Genomic DNA, 23,227 nt, shown 5'->3' on the forward strand with positions numbered 1-23,227 from the left:
GCTTCGTTAAGCAACGAGAAACTTTACACGATATCGTTTCTAATCTCATAAGAAGTTTAATATTTATTGAAGAAATTTTCCAATCAGGGTTCTTTGACTTGCTTTCTTCTTTTCATACATGTTTTAAAGTATATACCCTAACAGCATAAATTATAGTTTTAGCAGCAAATCTTTTGGTTTGGCTTTCACTATTTTCTAACTAAGGTGATTTTTTAACGGTATTAAGCAATATATGTATCATGCTTCTTATAACACCACCTGTACTTGTTCCTGCGGCGAAATTTCATTAGGCATAGCATTAAGATCTACACGTCTAAAAGACATTTGCCGTTTTCTACGATTTTCCTCCCATTCTTTTGGATGTTTCCGTTTGCGATGATGATGCATATTGGCATTAACTTTAAATGTACGTGGACAATGTGGACATTGATACAAATCCTCACCAGTATGCGTTGTCATATGTTCCTAAAAAAGATATGTTAATGATTAAAATTTGGTTTTGCTTGCCACCATATCTATACATATGTATATTAGACTTGGTCGATCTACTAACCGATATCGCACCATCGATTTTTCGATGATTTGGGCTCCGGAAAAAGAGTTCCACTACGCATAAAACGGTGGCGATAACAGTTTTTTGAAAAAAAAAAAACATTTTTTGGGTTTTGGTGAGTGTTTTGGTCGAAAAATTTACCCTTTCGCCATTTTTTTTCGCAGGCTCGAAAATTATTTTTTTGGTTATGCGTAGTGGAAGTTTTTTTCCTGAGCCCAAATGCTATCGAAACATCGATGGCGCGATATCGGTTAACTTTCGTCCATACAAATCGACCCCGGTTAATGTATATACCTTAAGCACTTTCGCTGCCTTGAAAGCTTTTTCACAGATTGTACACTTGTGTGTGCGCTCTCTTCGGTGTACATAACGTTTATGTGATTTGAGGGCGTCTTCAGTTAAAGCAACTTTTCCACATTCGGAACATATATACACCTTAGAACCATCATGATGTGCTATACGCTTATGACGTTTCAAACTAAACTTGGAATGTAACTCTGCATCGCATTGGTCACAAGGATAGCGTTGTTTTCCTGCACCATCGTGTTCTAACATATGATACTTCAATGCATAGCGACCACGGAAAGACTTTCCACATTGGTCGCAAACGCTTAAATAACTGGTACTATGGACGTTGCGAATATGTATGTTGAGCCGACTTTCTAGTATGAAGCTATTAAGGAGTTGGATAAAATATATATATTCATTTGGTAATTAATATTATTATAGTTGTTTTGACTTTACCCTTTTCCGCACTCTTTACAAATATGTTCGGGATTACCCTCAAGATGTGTCTCCATATGAGATTTAAGAATAGGCTTCTTAGCAAATTTTTTATGACAAATTTCACATTCGAATAGTCGTTCTAGCGGTGTGGGCCCGTGCATCGATTTCATATGTGCTACTAAACTTCTACCATTCGCACTACACTTACCACACACGGTACATTGAAACTTCTGTGGATTCAAATGCACTTCCAAATGTTCAACGAAATGGAAACGCTGAGTATATTTGTGTTTACAACACAATACGTAGCCTTTATCGTTATTGTGCACATTACGGTAGTGAATACGAAGCTCAGTGAAGTCGGCAGATTCATGATCGCACAATGCACAAGGCAAAGTTGCTTTGAAATGCTGCCGTATAAAAGCATCGAATCGCTTTGTTTTCAAGCTTTTTTCCATATTTTTATCAGAGTTGTTCAAGTCATCTTTGTCTTCATCTAAATTGGACTCAACATTAGAATCTGGTTCTTCGCTTTTCAACCTTTTTTTGGTTTTCTTTTTGCGACCTCGGGTTGCTTTTTTTGTGCGGACACTTGGTGCCTTGGTTTTTGCTAATTTTTTTCTATCTGTCAATGGCATATCCTCGTAGGAACTATCATTAATGTCATTTTCTTCATATTTTTCATCTTCGTTTGCTGACAAATCTGGCGTAGTCTCAACTTTTTTCTCACTTATAGCTACGGGATCTTCGATTGTCTCATTGAAAAATTCATGATTATCATATACAGCATCGACAAAAGTATTTGCAAACATTTCAGAGCTGTTGAAGTCCATTTCAACTTCTAATTTAACATTCTCAACAAATTGTCGTTGATATGGTTGTCTTAACTTCTTTATGCGTTGTTCCTGTAATGAAATTACCTCATCTTGCCATTGAGAGAAATCATTTATGTGGCACCAGCAAGTGTCACAAATCACCTGCTTGTTCATATTTGGATATTCTATAGAATGTTCCAAGTCATTCTCAGTTTTAATTTCTGCTAAGTTGTTAATCTAAAAATATTAACAAATATCCATATTTATTTATTGTACCCTGAATCAAGTCCATATTTATTTTGCATTTGTTTACCTCTTTTTCGAAATACTTTGCCACGACTTTATGAGCTGATGTGATTTGACCGCTGGAGTCTATTAGTTCAACAAACGAATGGCCACAATCACTAATGCATAAACGGCATAACATTTTTAACACAGCTAGTCGTTAGACTGTAATAATTATAGAAAATTTAAAGCAAAATAAATTTTGTTAAATAAAGCACCTTAAAATTTTACAGCTGATACTATTTCGATAAACGTGGTTTTCAATAACAAATGCTCGATAAATATTTATTACCGATATCACTAACAAGATATTTGACAGGAGTAGATAAGATAACACCCTACAACCCAGCAAACCCATCCTACTCGAAGCACCAAAAGATTGGAACACTACAAGAGCAATTGCTATTAACGTGTGCTGATTTTCTTCGGTTTTATTGTTCCTCACCCGTTTACTAAATTTATTAGCGAATTGTATGTGTGCATATTCAGCCACAGGTGACTATGAATATAGCCGCGTTTTTTTTACACGTATATACGTCTACGTTTGCTGGTAAAAAAAAAACGATTATCCTCATCTAGATAACATTTAAGATACCCATCTAGTGGCAGCGGTTAAATAACTAGCTACAGAACATGTACCGAAAAGCGGAGACACAAATCTAGAGGTAGCGTAGAGGTGAAACATAGACATATTTCAGTTGCATTTGAGTATTGAAATTTAGGAGTACTAATTTTCTGCACAGCAATTTCAGAAGGGTAGAAAAAATTTAACGCTTAAGGCTTGGTTTCCTCGAAAGCGGTGCCGCTATTTAGCGGCCGTTACGTAGCGGTAGAGTATGTTGTCAAAATTGTTGCAGTGTAAAAGTAATTATGTGTAAACTAAGAAGACGGCGAAGTTCACCGTAACTTAATATAGCGGCAGGGCATAAAATATTACGGCCGCTATGACGGTAGAAACCCGTTCATCACCATTTTTTGCCGCCACGATTGCCAAAGCGGTGAACATTTTGTTAAATATTTATAAAAATAAACAATATTTTTGAATTTTAATTTTTTTGAACATGTTTTATTTTTGTATGTGCAGTTAAAAAAATAAGAGGAAAAACTAAAAAAAATGAAAAATTTTAAATAAAAATTTTTGGATCGTCTGCCGTGAATGTTCGTAGTTTCCAACAATGCGGTGCCGCTGAAAACGGTGAGTATACCGGGCGTTCTTTAGCGGTCGTAATAAAGCGGCACCGCTTTCCGAGGAAACCAAGCCTGTACCAGTCCATATATGTAATAAAACTAAGACCACGTGTACACATGTCTTTAGCTACAATAATTCGCTAATAGCTAGTCTAATGATCTACATATGTTTCATCCCTGGGAACTAGAGTATTTTCTGTCAAATTTTCACGTTTCTCTGTTATTTTGTGCTTCCAATTCCTAGCGGCCGCCGTGGTGTGATGGTAGCGTGCTCCGCCTACCACACCGAAGTTCCTGGGTTCACGCCCCAGACAAAGCAACATCAAGATTTTAGAAACAAGTTTTTACAATTAGAATAACATTTTTCTAAGCGGGGTCGCCCCTCGGCAGTGTTTGGCAAGCACTCCGAGTGTATTTTTGCCATGAAAAGCTCTAAGTGAAAACTCTTCTGTCTTGCAGATGCCTTTCGGAGTCGGCATTAGTGATCCTTACGTTACAAAAACCCTTTTTACACCATTGGTGAGGCCGATATTAGAATATGGATTGATAATTTGGAATCCGCGTTATCAAGTTCATGTGGATAGACTAGAATCAATTCAAAAACAGTTTTTACTTTTCGCCTTGAGAAATCTTCAATCGGACTCTTCGTATAATCTTCCTCCTTACATTAATCGGTTAAACAGTTATCGGTTAAAACTAATAAATCTTCCTACCCTTGCAAGTCGTAGAGAAATGCTAGGTGTACTCTTTTTGGCTAGACTTTTAAATGGATCGATTTCAAGCCCATTTCTTTTGAACGAAATAAACTTGAATGTTCCATGTCGAGTTTCAAGGCATTATAAACAAATAATTCTTAAACAATGCAGAAGCAATTTCCAACTTAACGAACTTTCTCTATGTTTGTGTGAAGATTATTACTCTCACTCGAGAAAAATTGATGTTTCGGACTCGTTCTTTGCCATAAAAAAAAAATAATTATTAAAAAATTATATTTATACTTTTTATCTATTTTATTTTGTGAATCTATATTTTTCAGCTGATGAGCTTAAGAAGCCACTACCTCTCAAAGACTGGGTAACAATAAAAATTATAAATAAAACATAAATACGAATTAGGATACAAAAAAAAAAAAAAAAAATACTATGTATGAATTAGAAAAAAAACAAAAAAATAACAGGATTAGCCTGGTTTCATCGGGCACTTGAGGGCAGTGCGCTGCCACAATGTCCGAGAAAAAAAAAAAGTAGGTCCCGCCCCGCCAATTTGTAGGAAAAATTAAAGGCAGCACGAAGCAAATTGGAAGAGAAGCTCGGCCTTAAATCTCTTCGGAGGTTATCGCGCCTTTCTTTTTTTATTTATTTAATTACAGATTACCCACGTACTAATCTAAAATAAATCTTCAAGATAATCTACTTCTTTACATACGTTCCATCCCCAGGAAACAGATTATTACACCTATCCCCCGATATACTCGGTACTTGTTTTACACGATTTCGCTTTTAAACGGTTCATAAATCAGCAAAATTTGAAAAACTCCGAAGATTCACAAATCATTAAAAACCTTTTTGAGTCTCCTTGGCAACACTGATTGCAATATTGAGGGATTCCCCTTATTGTGGATATGTATGTACATAACCAAACGCAGAGTATGTAGTTCATATGGAAGGAAAATCGTTTGATGAAAATTTGAACAAAAAGCCACAATTTTTACTATTATTGCGAGTTTTTTGGTTTGAACTGATAGTTATCGATTGAATTTTCTTTTCGTGAACCTTCATGAAGTACATATGTGATTTGTGTTAATTTTTCAAGTTTCTAAAATGCCTCAAACTTCGAAGAAAACTACGGAAGTTAGTTATTTTTTGGTCAAAGAATACTTAGTTTTAAGTTTTTTAAGACGTTTTAGTTTTGTTTTATTTAAATAAATGACTGAATTGGGTAGTTTTTTCGCTTTACACGGTTTTTGTATAGGAAAACGAAGATTTTACTTTACACGGTTTTGTCTGGAACCGATCTTCCGTGTAAATCGGGGGATAGGTGTATTTTTAAAAGTATCACCTTTCTCTTCTATTTCTTGCTTGCACTCACAAACCACACACACAAGATTTTTCATTGCGCATGGAAACAAAAGATCAGCTGTTTCTTATGGGCAATTTTTACGTAATTTTCCTTTAGCTCTTTTTTTTTCTTTCTTTCATTCGCTCAAGCAGTCAAGTGTGACGTAGATGCGCAGAACGAAGCAATTTTGAACTCGTGAATGCGCAATCTTCTGTGTGTGATTTTTTTATGAAAAAAATCGGAAGCTGTACAATTTCTTCCAACTACCGATTATCGAAGGGAAAAATTTATATGGTAAATCTAGTTGGTTGGCATAAATCCCCAACTGAACCCTCCACGAGGGTGCCGACTGGAAATGGACGCTACAGTATTGAGTCTGTGCGATGTCAGGACGGTGTCCAGCTAAGAAGAGACTGGAGGATCCTTAAGGGCCACTCATTCTCTGACCATCGTTACATCCAATTCGACTTAGACTTGGTGAAAAAGCAGAGCGCTGCCACCAGAAATATTAAAAATACAAACTGGCAAGTATACAATAGGGAATTAGTTAAGATATTGCCAGTTGAGAGCGTACCCGAAACGCCAGGTAGCTTACCAGAACTGGAAAGACTGGTAAATAACTTCACGGAGGCATGCCGCAAGGCACCAGATAAAGTCTATCCCAGGAGAATTCAAAGGGGTAAAAAGAAGCCACCATGGTGGAATTCACAAATCGAAAACCTTCGCAGGTTAAGTAGGACCACTTTCAATGCAGCTAAAGCCTCTATATATCAAAATCATCAGTGTCGAAAAAAATTTGATTGAGCCATGTCCGTCCGTCTGTCCGTTAACACGATAACTTGAGAAAATATTGAGATATCTTCACCAAATTTGGTATACGAGCTTATCTGCAATCAGAATAGATTGGTATTGAAAATGAGCGAAATCGGATGATAACCACGCCCACTTTTTATATATATAACATTTTGGAAAACACGAAAAACCTTATTATTTACTAAATAATACACCTAGAATGTTGGAATTTGACGTGTGGACTGATATGGAGACTCTTGATAAAAATTTGAAAAAAAATTTTAAAATGGTCGTGGCACCGCCCACGTGTGATAAAATCGATTTTAAAACTATTATTAATCATAAATCAAAAATCGTAAACCTATCGTAACAAAATTCGGCAGATAGGTTGCCTTTACTATATGGAATGCTTTGAAGAAAGATTTACGAAATCGATTAAGGATCACGCCCACTTTTATATAAATGATTTTTAAAAGGTTCGTGGACGAATAAGATAAGCTATATCTTTGCAAAAAAGAGCTTTATATCAATGGTATTACATTTCCCAAGTGGATGTATAACAGTAAATATGAAAAACTTCAAATTTTAAAAAATGGGCGTGGTACCGCCCCTTTTATCACTAAGCAATTTTCAATGTTTCGGGATCCATACCTCGAAAATTAACGGATCGTAATAAAATTAGGTTCACAGGGTTTCCCTATAGCAGGAAATATTTACAGAAAAAATGGACGAGATCGGGTAAGGACCACGCCCACTTTTATATAAAAGATTTTTAAAAGGGTCGTGGACGAATAAGATAAGATATATCTTTGCAAAAAAGGGCTTTATGTCAATGGTATTTCATTTCCCAAGTGGATGTATAACAATAAATATGAAAAACTTCAAATTAAAAAAAATGGGCGTGGTACCGCTCCTTTTATCACTAAGAAATTTTCAATGTTTGGGGATCCATAGCTCGAAGAAAAGTTAACGGATCGTAATTAAATTGGGTTCACAGGTTTTCCCTATAGCAGGAAATATTTATAGAAAAAATGGACGATATCGGGTAAAGACCACGCCCACTTTTATATAATAGATTTTTAAAAGGGTCGTAGACGAAAATAATAAGCTATATCTTAGCGAAAAAGAAATTTGTATCAATAGAATTTTACTTTCTAAATTGAATTATAACATTAAATTGGAAACACTAAAATTTTTGCGTGTGGCACAGTCTCTTTTATGACTTAACAATTTTCTATGTTTCGGGAGCCATAACTTGAAGAAAAATTAACGGATCGTAATAAAATTGGGTACACAAATTTCCCCTATAGTTGAAAATATTTCTGGTAAAAATGGACGAGATCGGTTAAAGACCACGGCAACTTAGATATAAAACGAGTTTAAAGGGTCGGAGACTAGAATAATAAGCTATAACTTAGCAAAAATAGTTTTGTATCAATGATATTTCACTTATCAAGTTTTATTGTAGGAGGAAATGGGGACATTTTTTTTAAACGGGCGGTGCCAAGTGTTATGTAGAAAAGTAATTTATATGAAATGAAATGTGCAATTGAAGCTTACGCTGAGTATATAATGTTCGGTTACACCCGAACTTAGACACCTTTAATTGTTTAACTTAAATTACCTGCAGAAATCGATTGAAGTCGAACTTGTATACTGCACGCAGAAACGCAGAACTACTACACATCCCTTTGACGTTATGTATGATATGGCAGCACTGTGATGCTTCAGTCAAAAATATATCGAACGAGACAACGAAACGAAAATTCGCAAGATTTTTATTTGATAGAGATCGAAGTCGGCAAAAAATAGGGAACATAATAAATTTACGAAAATCGACTAACTTAATAAAATTGCCGTAATATTTAAATAAAAACATTATGTGAAAGTGTATTACCTTTTAATCAACACACAATGTTTTAGAAACTATATCCAAATAAGGAAAAAAGTGACAATTTGGAGTTTTGAGCAGTCAGCAAGAGCCCACACGAAACGAGGTAGAAAGGCAAACCAACGAAAAAAATAAGAAAACGTGAACGAAAGCCGCGCAAATTCCAAATTTGGGTAAATCTCAAAAAAAGTTTACGGCAACAACAATTCAAAAATATAGGCAAGAGCACAAAAGTAAAGCTACAAGATTTATTTAATATTCAAGCGATAAAGAATTGCATAGAAACGAAAAAGACCGTAAGCAAATTGGCCTAGGTCAAAAGACCTCTAAACATTTTATACCTTCACCCCCATATAAACGGTATATAACAAATACACTTTATAATGGCCGGAAGGCCTAGACCAAACTTAAGATTTGACATACAAAAGGATCCAGAGCCGGAAATGTAAGTAACCACCCCCAACTTATTAAATAAATATTTTAGATTATTTACATATATATATATATATATATATATATATATTATTTCTTAGTGTCCCACCGCGCAATCTAGATTCTAGTACAACAATAAAAATAGGCGATCACACTTTCGAAATCAATGCAGATAGTTTAGAAAAGATTGCCGATTTGGGCCGTGGTGCATATGGTGTAGTAGAGAAAATGCGACATGAACAAACTGGCACCGTAATGGCTGTGAAGCGTATAACAGCAACAGTAAATCGTAAAGAACAAAAACGTTTACTTATGGATTTGGATATATCAATGCGTTCCAGCGATTGTCCATATACAGTGCATTTTTATGGTGCGCTCTTCCGGGAAGGTGATGTTTGGATATGTATGGAAGTAATGGATACGAGTTTAGATAAATTTTATCTGAAGGTGTTCAAAAATAACCTAACAATGGAAGAAACTGTATTGGGAAAGGTGTGGCTAGTATTTAATTGAACTAAGATATAAGTAGACAAAGGACTTAACTTAAATTTGCTCATTATAGATTGCCATGTCAGTGGTAAATGCATTGCACTATCTGCACGCTCAATTAAAAGTAATTCATCGTGATGTTAAACCGTCAAATATTTTGATTAATCGCAGTGGTGAAGTAAAGATGTGCGATTTTGGTATATCAGGTAAGTTGAATATGAGGCATATTGGCATAGTTGACATCTGCTGATAGATAGATAGATAGATAGATAGATAGCATTGATACTGTTAACACAACAACATATACAATGTTAAGATATTTATTATTTCTAGTGAATTATAACAAAATGGAAGGATTATAGTTTATATGGACGTGAATAAAATAATCAAAATGTATATTTTAGGTTACTTGGTTGATTCTGTTGCGAAAACGATTGATGCTGGATGTAAACCCTATATGGCACCTGAACGCATTGACCCATCAGGTAATCCTGCTCAATATGATATACGTTCTGATGTATGGTCGCTGGGCATTAGCATGATTGAAATGGCCACAGGAAGATTTCCATATAACTCATGGAAAACGCCATTTGAGCAGTTGAAACAGGTAAAAAAATTTCACAAAAAGGATTACATACATAAAAATTATCATCTCCCTTCCGCCATATTTAAAGGTTGTCAATGAAAGTCCACCACGTCTTGAACCTGGCAAATTTTCACCCGAATTCGAAGACTTTATAACAATGTGTTTGCAAAAGAATTACACAGCGCGTCCTAATTATGAACAATTACTAAAGCATGAATTCATTGTTGAGCACATTGGCCGCGATACTGATATTTCAGAATTTGTGTCGAGAGTATTGGATTTGCCAGAGTAATGTTATCGTATGCATTCTTACAATGAGATGTCTGAATTGTAAAAAATAATATAATCAAATGAGAAAATAAAATTAGTTATTAAGTAAACGATGTAAAAAACAAAAACAGCTGGTTCTCCTAAGAAAGATTAATAACTTTTTTTTGGTGCGATAAAGTTAAAAACATGAACTGTTGAAAAAGTTTTCAATTTCGAAATTGAAACTTATTCTCTTATTATGCCTTAACCCAAGTGTAACAAATGTTTACTACACATAAGTATAAATTTGCATCATATTTGAAAACTGTAGTCCCATTTTTAAGGAACCAAATTTATGTATGTTAAAAAAAAACAAAAAACCGCCAACTCTCAGTGATAGAAATACAAAAACTTTTTTAGCTCCAAAATAGCAACAAAAAATATATATATTTATCAATTATAAATAGTTATGAATGATATGCAATTTAGTGTGCCTATAGAAGATTTTAAAAATTAATGAATATACATCTTACAAAATTAAAAAAAAATTATGCTGAAAAGACAAAAACAAAAAAATTAAAATTGGAAGTACAGTTTGATATGCATCATACTCATTTACTTCAATAGTGTCATAACTCAAAAAACATAATTTCCTGGAGAACCATTCAAAGATTTTAACTGCCATAGGTTGCGCATATAAAGGCACATTTTCATTTTTATAGCACGTGGTAAATTTTTAACTGGTCACAAAGATTTTTGTATACAACATAGATCATGATATTGGGTACGTTTATATGTTATTAACTCAAAAGTCATATTTTTTTAGTTATGACACTATTGAAGTAAATGAGCGATATATACATGTACGATTTACGTAGCGCAGTTAATACTAGAAGCAGAGCTAAAGAGAAAATAAAATTCTAAAATATTAAGTGCTAATTGCTTTGCAACTATAGATTTTGTTGTTCTTACTTACTTTTTTAAATGGCTCTTAACTCCCTAAACGCTTTTGTGCCATCCAACAGACTTGCTTCTTTGATGTGCTTTCTGGTCTAATCTAATTGGAAACGCGAAGTAAAGTCAAATCGCTTTCTCCAGGTCTTTCCAACTGGGTGGATGTTTCGCAATGCGCAATGTAGAAAAACAAAAATACTTTCCGAGCTTAACGCCGAGGATATTTAGGTAAGCTTTCCTTCCCTCAAGTTTTTCAAACAAATGTTGATATATGGCGTTTATCAAAAGTTTGCTGAGGTGGGGCGTTTTCTAAACGGCAATGTGATAGTTCACTTAGCAGAAGATACATAGATTTGTTAGAAACTTGTAGCTTCAAATATGTCAGTTTTTGAAATTTTTTTAAATCGAAAAAGTTTAATGCCAAATCGTTTTTTTTTTTTTTTTTTTTTTTTGAAAAATGCGACTACATACAAATTTGTTTTTTAGAATCATCCTTATGTGACATACCTATTTACATATTTATAAAAAAAAGTTTGCATCGGCGCACTGCACTTTTCCATGTCCTTTATATTATTGTCCTGCCAACACAGCTGACAATTGCCAGGTTAAATAAGAACTGCATTACATTTTTACAAGCACGAAGAAACACTCTTCTAAAAACTTAGATTTCAAAAATATCTTAAGCATTTTACAACGTACAAAAAATCAACCGTAAACTTCAAAACAATTGTTTTCGAAATAAACTTCACTCCTTCAACTGAAATCCAATTAGAATTATGAATTTCGCTGGACGTTTGCAGATCCAGCGTTTGATGTGTTTAATCGTGCGTCAAAATTTTAATAGCGAATGTGAAAAGGCAATAAACAAGCAAATACATTTGGAGCTCAAATCCAGCTATGATTACTTGGCCATGGTAATTGCAATAATATTAAATTTTTAGCAAACTTATTATCTACATATATCTGAAATCCATTCAATTGTAGGCTCACCATTTCGATCGCTCTGATGTGGCGCTACCTGGTTTGTATGGATTTTTCAAAAGAGCGTGCGCTGAGGAGCACGAACATGCTGCGAAATTAATGGAATATATGAACAAAAGAGGTGGAGAGATTTGTTTCGAAGCGCTACCAGCACCCAACTTTAAATTCAGTACACCGAAAGCAGCGCTCATAGAAGCGTTGGATATGGAGAAATACATTAATGAGGTGAATACCAAAATGGCATTAGTAGTTTTTCATTCTGCGTTACTAATCATTCTTCTTATTTTTAGTCCTTGCTCGAACTACACGCTTTAGCAAATGATCATAACGATCCCCAACTATGTGATTTTTTGGAAGCAAACTTTCTGGCCGAACAAGTGGATGCACAAAAGCAATTAGCCGATTATATAAGGCAAATCGAACGCTGTGAACAAGAATTGGGCGTACATATATTTGATAATGATATTAAGGGGAAGGATTTGCATTAGAATGTGCGACAAATGGATTGAGAGAGAATGAAGTAAAAACAGGCATCCTATTATATGCATTTCAAATTTGCAAAATCCTAAAAGTATACATGTGCTTTTCTACATTCTTGTGATAATCATGTCTATGCGCGTAATTTTCAAATTCAATGTCAATGCTTTGCCTGTCCAAAAATCGGGAAACGAGTTGTATTTAAAAGAATTAGATTAAAATTGTATTGTTGTTAGAACGTATTATATTATGTTAACTATGAAGTTTCTAAAGAAATACAAATAATACAAAATAAGTAAATAAATAAAATATATCCTCTCCCAGTGGGTTAAGGTGGTTGGGTTGAGCGCTGGGGTTGGGACCCGCTCATTAAAACTCCTTCCAATAAAAGAACTAGGAAATAAGCCTCGGATATGATTTCTTTTCTTATGACGATTACGGTGAACGCTTTAAGGACCACGATTTGAGGGCATTTACCTAGAATATCCGGTTGTTGTTGTATCTATGTCTTTATCGGTTTTGGGGAGTGTTATCGATGTTGATGGTCTTTGGACCTTCTAGGCCATACCGCCCCCACCCCCTAGTTCCATAGAAGTTGGGGTCGCCAGAGCCTCTGCTGCTAAGGAAACAGGATTCGCCACGAGTGGGAGAGGATGACAATTGGGTTGGAGAAGCTACATATACATTGTGCTGGCCACACTTTGAAAGGGTTGCGCTACTGAATCATTTGTGTATTTTAGTCGCCTCTTACGACAGGCATACCTGCCGCGGGTATATTGTAAGCCCCCCTAAGCCGCTGCGGTAAGAATGTCTCTTGCAGATGCCCGACTGATGTCTTCGAGAAAGGATGCAAGGCAGAGCGACAATTGATCGCAGTGGCCATGAGGTGCGAAGCTCCACTCGGAGCACGGTGTTGGTTTTGTGAGTGTAAAGTCTTTAACGCCAAGTACTTTGCATCGCGAACGTGAATTGGCGTCTGTTGTTGTTGTTGTTGTTGTTGTTGTTGTAGCGATAAGGTTGCTCCCCGAAGGCTTTGGGGAGTGTTATCGATGTGATGGTCCTTTGCCGGATACAGATCCGGTACGCTCCGGTGCCACAGCACCATTAAGGTGCTAGCCCGACCATCTCGGGAATGATTTATGTGGTCACATTAAACCCTCAGGCCATCCCCTCCCTCCCCAACCCTAAGTTCCATGAGGAGCTTAGGGTCGCCAGAACCTCGTCTGTTAGTGAAACAGGATTCGCCGCGGGTAGGGGAGGTTGACAATTGGGTTTGGAGAAGCTATATATTGCGCTGGCAACCTGAAGGGTTGCGCTACACAACCCCTTGAATCTGGTATTTTAGTCGCCTCTTACGACAGGCATACCTACCGCGGGTATATTCTGACCTCCTAACCCGCTGGGCGTCGCGCCCCCATGCATGAAAGCTGGTATTAATAGATGAATAATGTCGCCGGCGTGGACAAGGACTACTTTTATGAGAAACTATAAAATACATGCTATTACTGCCACCGCCGTCGAAGAAAACAAAACCAAATCGATGACGTTATGCTGGACGTCAGTCGTAGCATTGTCACTGCCAAAATACGCCACTGCCTCTGTGCTGGAGGCGGAGGCCATATTCATTGGTGGTGGAAATACGTTTGCTCTATTGAAATTGCTTTACGATGAAAATCTCATACCAGTTATATGTGAACGTGTTTTGAGGAAAGGTGTACCTTATATTTATTTATTTATTTATTATCTACCGGACATAGTCCTCACAGATATGTAACAACTTAAACAAAAATTATCGAAATAGAAAAATATATGGTAACAATTTATAAATACAATGACATTATAACAAAAATTTTTGTAAAAAATTCGCTACGGCTTAAATAAATACACATGTACAAACATTTATATATTAATAAGAATACTGGAACATATTAATTGAAAAGAAAGTAATCAATAACATCAGCTTTAAAATGTTCTTTACATGGGTTTAAATCGGCATGATTGCAAACAGAGTTACATAAGGAGATCCTTCTGTGAATAGGTTCATTATTTCCAAAATTCGTTCTACGCCTTTGAACGTAGAAAATCTATTTGTCCCTTATACACCTTTCAGGTGCATAGAAGGGGAGAAGAATAAGTAGTTCCGGAGAATCGATTTTGTTGTCGTAAATGTCTTTGATAAAGAAAATACCACAAATTTTCCTTCGAATATTAAGGCACTGAATATTTAAAATTCTACATCTTAGTTCATAAGATGACATCGATTCAAAAGTGAACATTCGTCGAAGGGCGAATTTAGTGAATCTCCTTTGAACTCTTTCTAACCGGCTGGAATGTGTGACAAAGTCTGAGTCACAAATGATGCAGGCATATTCCAAAATGGATCTTACAAGGCTAATGTAAAGACTTTTCAGCGTTAGCGGATCAAAAAGGTCTTTGGAATTACGTTTGAGAAAGCCGAGTTTTGAATTGGCAGCACTGATTATGTACTCCCTATGAAAGTCGAATCTAAGCTTGGAGTCTAAGTATACTCCTAAATCCTTAACAGTAGTTGTACGATTGAATGAGTTGCTATCGTTAAAGTAATAGCTGTTCATTATGCATGCGTTTCTCCGAGTGAATGTGATAATATTACACTTGGAGAAGTTCAAGAAAAGACCGTTACTATTACACCATTTTATCAATTCCAAGATGTCTTGCTGTAGCTCTATGCAGTAGCTAATGTGTTTAACTCTGTAATAAAGTTTTAGATCATCAACGTACATCAAGCAATTACAAAATTTAAAACATTGGCAGATGTCATTTATAAATAAAGAGAAAAGTAAAGGGCCCAGATGACTACCTTGTGGTACTCCTGATGTAACGATTATAGGCTTGGAGAGATTGCTGCCAATCTTTACTATTAATTTCCTGTTTTGGAGATACGACTTAAGCCAACTTAGAGCGTTGGAGTGGATTCCGAGTTTCTCGAGTTTATTAAGTAAAAGATTATGATTGAGACCGTCGAATTTCCTGTTTTGGAGATACGACTTAAGCCAACTTAGAGCGTTGGAGTGGATTCCGAGTTTCTCGAGTTTATTAAGTAAAAGATTATGATTGAGACCGTCGAAAGCTTTTACGAAATTAGTGTACAGAGTGTCCACTTGATCGCCGTCCTCAATCGCATTAAGCACAAAATTAACAAATATTGTGAGATTTGTGCTGATGGATCTCCCTGGATAAAAACCATGCTGTTGAGGGACAATATAGTTTTTAAAAACTGCAAATAGCTGGTCATTTACAATTTTGGTCCTAGTGCTGGTACAAATGTGGCAACACTTTCTATACATACAACAAACGATATTCCAATCACATATCCACCATCATATGAAGCATTACGTTTAGTGCCATTCAATATTAATCCTCATTACTTGGATCCAGATGCATTGACACAGCACAAGGGTGAAATGCGTGACCAGCGTATAAACGAATTTTAGATTGTTGCGTTAAGAATGTTTCTTGCAGATGCCCGATGCGACAATCGATCGCAGTGGCAATGAGGTGCGAAGCTCAACTCGGAGCACGGTGTTGGCTTTGTGAGTGTAAAGAGCCTTTAACGCCAAGTACTTTGCATCGCGAATGTGAATTGGCGTCTCGCCACCATCCATGAAAGCTCGTGTTAAGAGATGAATAATGTCGCCGGCGTGGACAAGGACTACTTTTATGAGAAACTATAAAATACATGCTATGACTGCCACCGCCGTCAAAGAAAACAAAACCAAATCGATCACGTTATGCTGGACGACAGGCAAAGCATTGTAACTGCCAAAATACGCCACTGCCTCTGTGGAGCGACACCAGGAAACCGGGCCATCTAGAAGCGACGAAACAGACAGATAAATCTTCGACGTAGCAATTAGCCTAGCAGTGGGAGCACATTTCTCTGCCACTACATAACGCCGGCAGGAATACTATGCTAGCGAGCACGCCAAAACAACTATAACGTACGACCGTGGTTATGTTATAGATGAAGTAGCTCTTCTCATTGGTGTATGCCGCAGGAGATAATTTATATGACAAAATGAGAGTGGCAAAATAACATGTTCAAACATGAACGCGAAGAGTTGATAAATATAATGCACCAACTCCTATACAAAACATTGTCGGACATGCATATCTTAAAATTGGAATCCATGTGTGCTTGGCCCAATCGGGATCCGGGGATATCTATCGATGCACCATTAAAGTATTAGCCCTACCATCTCTCACCAACATTCTAGGTGATCCAGGTTTGGAACCTCGTGGCAATTACGCAACCCATTTGTCATCAATTATAGCGGCGCGACATCTTATCCAACGAGAAAAATCACCTAGGCGGCTGAGCGGCATTTGATGACAAACGACCTATGATGATTGTAAAATCGCCCGCTCGCGTAGAATTTTACCCTTTTCAAAATATCCAGAGTTTACTTCAGTAGTTTGCGAAAGACAGCGTAATTGTTTCCGACAGAGGTCGCTGCGGAAACTAGTCGTAAAATGTTGGGAGTGGTAGCAGTTGTTGTAGCAATAAGGACACTCCTCGAAGGCCTTGGGGAGTGTTAACGATGTTGATGGTCCTTTGCCGATTGTAGATCCGGTACGTTCGGGTTCCAAGCCGGACCATCTTGGGAACGATTTCTTATGACCACATGCGACCTTCTTGGCCATCGTTCCCGAGATGGTCGGGCCAGCACCTTAATGGTGCTGTGTTACCGGAGCGTATCGGATCTGTATCCGACAAAGGACCATCACATCGATAACACTCCCCAAAGCCTTCGGGGAGTAACTAATCGCTACAACAACAACAACAACAACCTTCTTGGCCATGCCGCCCACCCACCCCCTAGATCCATGAGGAGTTCGGGGTCGCCAGAGCCTCGGCTGTTAATGAAACAGGATTCGCCACGGATAGGTGAGGCTGACAATTGGGTTTGGAGAAGCTATATATGGCGCTGGCAACTTGAAAGAGTTGAGCTACACAACCCCTTGAATCTGGTATTTTAGTCGCCTCTTACGACAGGCATACACTCCGCGGGTATATTCTGACCCCCTAACCCGCTGGGGGTGAGCGGTAGCAGTCGAAGCGTTTGGTAAATTAATACAGAGGACCTTAAGAACGGACTCGTTTTATAATTAATTTATTAATACTTCTCATTTAAGCACCATCGTTGATAACGGAGCATGGCCATATACCGGCAAGCCTGCCAAGTTAGCAACACTTGGCGCTTCCAGCAAACACAACTGTTGAGCGGTCGTTGCAAGGTAACCTGATCGTAGCTTTGAGTGTTTCTTACTTTCGGCATACTGACATCTCTTATATACATATACGTATGTTATTCTCTATGGTTGGCCCAACACGTTTGCAATGTATCAAGTTGTGTTCGTTGAGAGTGCCCCTTGCGCTTTTTTCTTATCAGTACACACCCAGCAGATTCAGCATTTGTTTTTAGTTGGGTCGGTGATAAATTTAATCTTTATGCTAACGCCATGATAACGTCACGATAACGTCAAGATAATCTTTAATTTTGTGATTCCGTTAAACGAAAACCCCACACTTGCTAACAAAAGTTACAACTGGAGCTAACATCACCAACCTCATTGAACGCTTGCAAAATTCGTCAGGAATTATGTCGAAGCGCTCAATTTTTTTACTTTCCTCGTCTCGTTTCCATGGCTTTGACTTTTTGGAACACGCCAAAGAATATTTAAAAGATTTCCTATCAAGGTAAGTTACTATCGCTAATTAAAGTAAAGCAATCTTATAAATAACTTACTTTTATTTAGACATAATATAAAAACTGTGCTCTTCATACCCTACGCTCAAAAGGATCACAATGAATATACTGAGCTTATATCCAAAACACTATCACCTTGGGGTTATAAAGTTGAAGGTATACACGCTAAGCCCAATGCCATTCAAGCTGTGCTGGAGGCGGAGGCCATATTCATTGGTGGTGGAAATACGTTTGCTCTATTGAAATTGCTTTACGATGAAAATCTCATACCAGTTATACGTGAACGTGTTTTGAGGAAAGGTGTACCTTATATTGGTTCTAGTGCTGGTACAAATGTGGCAACACTTTCTATACATACAACAAACGATATGCCAATCACATATCCACCATCATTTGAAGCATTACGTTTAGTGCCATTCAATATTAATCCTCATTACTTGGATCCTAATGCATTGACACAGCACAAGGGTGAAACGCGTGACCAACGTATAAACGAATTTATAGATTATCACAAGTTACCGGTGTTGGGTTTACGCGAAGGTACAGCATTGTTGGTGGAAGGCAGTAAGGCCACTTTGGTGGGAGATCGTAATGCGAAATTGTTTACATCGTAAGTTTAATTTTGTTACTATCACATAAGTAGTGTAATAGCTTATGATGAAAAACGTTGAGGCATTGTGAATTTCGACTCAAATTGAAAAGTAAAATGTTGATTTCGAGATGTTGTTGGTGCTGTTGTTGTAGCGATAAGGTTACTCCCCGAAGAATTTGGGGAGTGTTATCGATGTCATGGTCCTTTGCCGGATACAGATTCGGCACGCTCCGGTAACACAGCACCATTAAGGTGCTAGCCCGACCATCTCGGGAAAGATTTATATGGCCACATTAAACCTTCAGGCCATACCTCCCTCCCCACCCACAAGTTCCATGAGGAGCTTGGGGTCGCCAGACCCTCGTCTGTTAGTAAAACGGGATTCGCCGCTCGAAGGTGAGGTTGACAATTGGATTGCAGAAGCTATATACTGCGCTAAAAAACCCCTGGAATCCGTCTATTTCGAGATATTTACTTACCCTGGTGCAAGGGGGATCTGGTACTTAACCAGATTATAATTGGGAAATTCTAAGATTTGTGTATTATGGCCGTTCGCAGCATACTTCCATGGACCTGGGGGGTGGGGGAGGGATGACCTAGAAGGTTTAATGTGTCCATATGAGTCGTTCCCGAGATGGTCGGGCTAGTACCTTAATGGTGCTTGTTACAGGGTCGTACCGGATCTATATCCGGCAAAGGAGCAACATCGATTACACTCCCCAAAACCTTCGGGGAGTGTCTTTGTCGTTAATACATCAACAACCTCGATACTTTCACGAGCATCCGGGTGACTTATTCATAGTCGAGAGCAGCTTTCTTCATGTAGCAGGGAGAAGCACTCCCTGAAGGAATTGGGGAGGATTACCTATGTCTTTACAAATATTGATCCAGTCCATTTCGGGAATTCACACCATTAAAGTACTAATCCGACCCGCTCAGGAACAATTTGTGCTGATCACTTTTAAGCCGCTTAATCAGCCTTTCCGGAACTAAAGCACAGCGTCATTACTTACGTAACTGGGAATAATGATGACAAGATAATGTAGTGTTGTGAATTATGCATCTTAAGCTCCAATTTCGGACCGCTATGAGGCTGTGGTGTGATGAGTACTACGCTTTGTGCTTGTAGCATACCGTTGGTCTAGGTCCAAGCTAGGCGCAGGTAACATCAGAACAAATTTTTCGAATAGGGCAGCAGAAATGTATCTGCCTTAGCAGGTGCTGGTTGGATTATATCGTCGGACCCTATGGTGTTATTATTATGTAGTACATATTATGCCCTTTCTAACTCGACTTGGTGTGAAAGGTTCAAGGCTCGGGAGAAGCAAGAAGTGTTTTCAATTAGAAAATAGTTATCTAAGCGGGGTCGCGTCTCGGCAATAGTTTGGCAAATACTCCGAGTGTATTTCAGCGATGAAAAGCTTTTTAGAGAAAATTCATCTGCTTGCAGATGCCGTTCGGATTTGGCATATAACATGGCTGTTTCGATGGTGAAGTTTTGGGTCCTTTGTTCGGACATTACAAAATCCCTTTAGGATCACTTTTGCATCATTTCCATTTGGACTACTTCAGGAACCTCTTTGGAATCTTTTCGGGACGGTTTCTTTGGGTTTATTTCGGGATTAATTTACGATCGTTCCGGGTTGATTTTTGAGACTATTACGAGATTATTTTGGTGTCAACCCCTGGTAGTTTTAGGGACTTTTTGGGTCTCCTTCATATGATTTTATGGACTAATTTGGCATCATTTCGGAGTGGATTTCGATACTATTCGCGTTTATTTCATGGCCGTTTTGGCTTTACTAAGATATTATTTCCGGATCATTTTAAAAATATTTGGGAATGGTTTTAAGGACTGTTTCGAGATCAGTTCGGACTACTTCCGGGTTTTTCGAAATCTGCTTATATATTACAAAGCTCTTTACAAATATCGTTCGTAAAATTTTTTCCGTAGCCGAACTAAATATGTGGAGGTCCACATAAAAAACGCAACATTTACATATTTTGAAAAAATTTACGTTTTAATGCAGAGCTCTTTCAATTGCAGATTTCGAATGGCGAATTGAAAATAATGCAACCTAGCCTAGATTACCTTGCCTTGAAACCAACATATAGGATTATTTTCTACTAATTTCCACTTTAAGAATAGATTTAAACTAATTTTTGCTAACGTATTGTAACGAATTTAGTAAAATTCCGCTTATTCCAAACCTTCTGCTAACGTTCGAATCGCTAAACTGTTAAATAAATAACTCCAATATTCAATAATGCAAAATGGCATTTATTAGACTACTTTGAGAGTACTTCACAATAACTCTTACTTCACAACTATTTGCGTGTTTAAACCAAACTGCTTAGTCATGCCTCAGCTTTGCTGCTTTTATATTCTCGGTTTCCTCGTTCACCCATTTCTCCTAAGGTCTAGTAATTTCGTGAACTTCGTGCTTGTTTACCAGCTATATACATGTATATTTGTAGTTTGTATCCATATGCATGTGAATATGTGAGTACTACTTCGGCTGATGATGACATGCGTTTGTATCTCTCTGCTGCCTTGTATGGATGTGTGTACACGATGATTGATTTGTTTACGTACATACTGCTTAGTATCGGCTTAGTGATGGTAGTATGGCTTAGTGATCATAATATTCGTCACAGTGTTTATGACCCAACTACCAAAGACGCTAATCTGGAAACTTTGGAACAATTTTATTTGTTCCTATTTGTATGGAAAATCATATCAAAACGACACATTTACGCACTGGTCGCAGTTACGTTTTTTAATTGCGTATATTGGGTAAAAGGACATCGTATTCATTTAAAATACAAGTAACACATATAAAGAAAACCAACTTTCGTTTAGTATCAATGGTAAAATCAATTTAGCCAATTTTCTAAACTACTTATGATGTAAATATATAATTTTGGTTTGGACCTCCCATATGTACATATTTCGTTCAATGTAGCAAAAAGTTTGCGTTGATATTGTAAAAGGATTTAGGTTTTCAATATGCTAGTTATGTCTACATTTTTCAGGACGAGTTGTATTCATTCTCTCTTCGGACGATGGACACTCAAATAGTAGCAGATTAATTATATAATATAAATTTCTTTCAAATGTGTAATGTTTCTTCTTTATTTTTCTAGTGATAAACAGCAGGTGGAATTTACGCCCAACTCTGATCTGAGTTTTCTACTCAATAAAGATTAATGCATTTTCAATTTTATGTTTACTACAAATAACAAATTTTATTTCTTTGATTTACAAAAAAGTATGTTATTTCAAAATTAAAATAAATTAAGAACTTAAAGTTGTATGCTTAGGAATTTGTTTATTCACTATATAATAAATTTTTTATTTTGTGAGTTGCAATATATCGATGATCAAACCGTAAAATTTTACAGCAGATGGAAATTTTGAGTTTACGTATTATGTTGAAAACTACATGATTCAATTACTACAGGTTTGTTCTCCAATGATGACAGAGCTTTGACACTCCCAAGTTTAAACATCTGGGCGGGTTGCTTTTACGAAGTAAGGAAAAAGGGGAATAATTCAATCCCCCCAATTAGTAGTGATAAAAAATTTGTAAATGCCAACAGGTTTTTGAGGAAATAATTAATTTTCCACTAAATATTTCGTTAGTTGATTTAGAGATATGTTGGTTTGGTCATTCTTTCAGAATTTGTTTGAAGAATTGCGTACATTAGAATTTTATTCAAAAATACTCTGTTGTTGTTGTTGTAGCAGTGAAATGGGGTTACACTCTCCAAATTTGTTTCAAAAACTCCCTATCTGAGCATAAGTTCAATGCATTTTGACATAAGAGGGAGTTAAGGAAAGTCATTCAGAGATCGGCGTACTTCAATCTAATTCTGATATAGGGCTTTTTGTTTTTTTGAGAAAATTTTGAAAAGTATTTTGAGATAGGACGATTTGAAACTGGCAGCGGGGGACTCTATTCAGCAGTCGCAATGAACTGACAAATAAAATAAAATGGCTTATTGTCTTAGAACTTTATATTCCGGCCTAGATTTTGACAGGAGAGTTAAGCTTTTGTGCGGTCCTGCTACACAGGGAGTAGTTCCCGTTTTATTCTGAAATTTCGAAAAGCTCTTTTCCGTTTAAGTATTCATTGAAGTGTTCCGGATAAACCGTTAATTTAGAGTATTCGGAACGCGTTAGTTTGATACTACCTAATGAGGTCCGAATATTTCAAATAAGTATATACATAATATTCCAAATATAAAACGATTCCACAAATTCTTTAATGGAGATGAATGTTCCGAAAATACGGAATTAATAAGAAAACATGCTTAATGAGTGCATTTCGTTATGGCATCTCCATTATTTACTAATTATATTTTTACGTTAATCGATTTGCTAGTCGAGTTTTCGACGTTGAACG

At 36.9% G+C, this 23,227-nt stretch overlaps 4 protein-coding genes across 4 annotated transcripts; 3 read left to right on the forward strand and 1 right to left on the reverse strand.

The window, feature by feature from the left end:
- Positions 1 to 36: 36 nt before the first annotated feature.
- Positions 37 to 2,616, reverse strand: LOC137251156 (transcription factor grauzone-like). The gene is made up of 5 exons (XM_067785281.1): positions 2,598 to 2,616; positions 2,408 to 2,544; positions 1,298 to 2,331; positions 848 to 1,226; positions 37 to 465 (listed from the first exon to the last, which is right to left on the reverse strand). The coding sequence occupies exons 2-5, from the start codon at positions 2,519 to 2,521 to the stop codon at positions 247 to 249; spliced, it is 1,746 nt and encodes a 581-aa protein (XP_067641382.1). The 5' UTR covers positions 2,522 to 2,544; positions 2,598 to 2,616; the 3' UTR covers positions 37 to 246.
- A 5,524-nt stretch (positions 2,617 to 8,140) lies between these two features.
- On the forward strand, positions 8,141 to 11,019 carry lic (dual specificity mitogen-activated protein kinase kinase lic). The gene is made up of 5 exons (XM_067785278.1): positions 8,141 to 8,753; positions 8,842 to 9,232; positions 9,303 to 9,435; positions 9,634 to 9,836; positions 9,904 to 11,019. The coding sequence occupies exons 1-5, from the start codon at positions 8,692 to 8,694 to the stop codon at positions 10,105 to 10,107; spliced, it is 993 nt and encodes a 330-aa protein (XP_067641379.1). The 5' UTR covers positions 8,141 to 8,691; the 3' UTR covers positions 10,108 to 11,019.
- A 149-nt stretch (positions 11,020 to 11,168) lies between these two features.
- On the forward strand, positions 11,169 to 12,785 carry Fer3HCH (Ferritin 3 heavy chain homologue). The gene is made up of 3 exons (XM_067785279.1): positions 11,169 to 11,932; positions 12,003 to 12,224; positions 12,290 to 12,785. Exons 1-3 carry the CDS (start codon positions 11,795 to 11,797, stop codon positions 12,485 to 12,487), a joined length of 558 nt encoding a protein of 185 aa, XP_067641380.1. The 5' UTR covers positions 11,169 to 11,794; the 3' UTR covers positions 12,488 to 12,785.
- Positions 12,786 to 17,859: 5,074 nt separating this feature from the next.
- LOC137251158 (probable alpha-aspartyl dipeptidase) lies at positions 17,860 to 22,145 on the forward strand. The gene is made up of 3 exons (XM_067785287.1): positions 17,860 to 18,216; positions 18,276 to 18,836; positions 21,966 to 22,145. The coding sequence occupies exons 1-3, from the start codon at positions 18,119 to 18,121 to the stop codon at positions 22,027 to 22,029; spliced, it is 723 nt and encodes a 240-aa protein (XP_067641388.1). The 5' UTR covers positions 17,860 to 18,118; the 3' UTR covers positions 22,030 to 22,145.
- The last annotated feature ends 1,082 nt before the right edge of the window (positions 22,146 to 23,227 follow it).

The sequence above is a fragment of the Eurosta solidaginis genome, chromosome 4, assembly GCF_040869045.1.
Source record: "Eurosta solidaginis isolate ZX-2024a chromosome 4, ASM4086904v1, whole genome shotgun sequence".
Taxonomy (NCBI): Eukaryota; Metazoa; Arthropoda; class Insecta; order Diptera; family Tephritidae; genus Eurosta; species Eurosta solidaginis.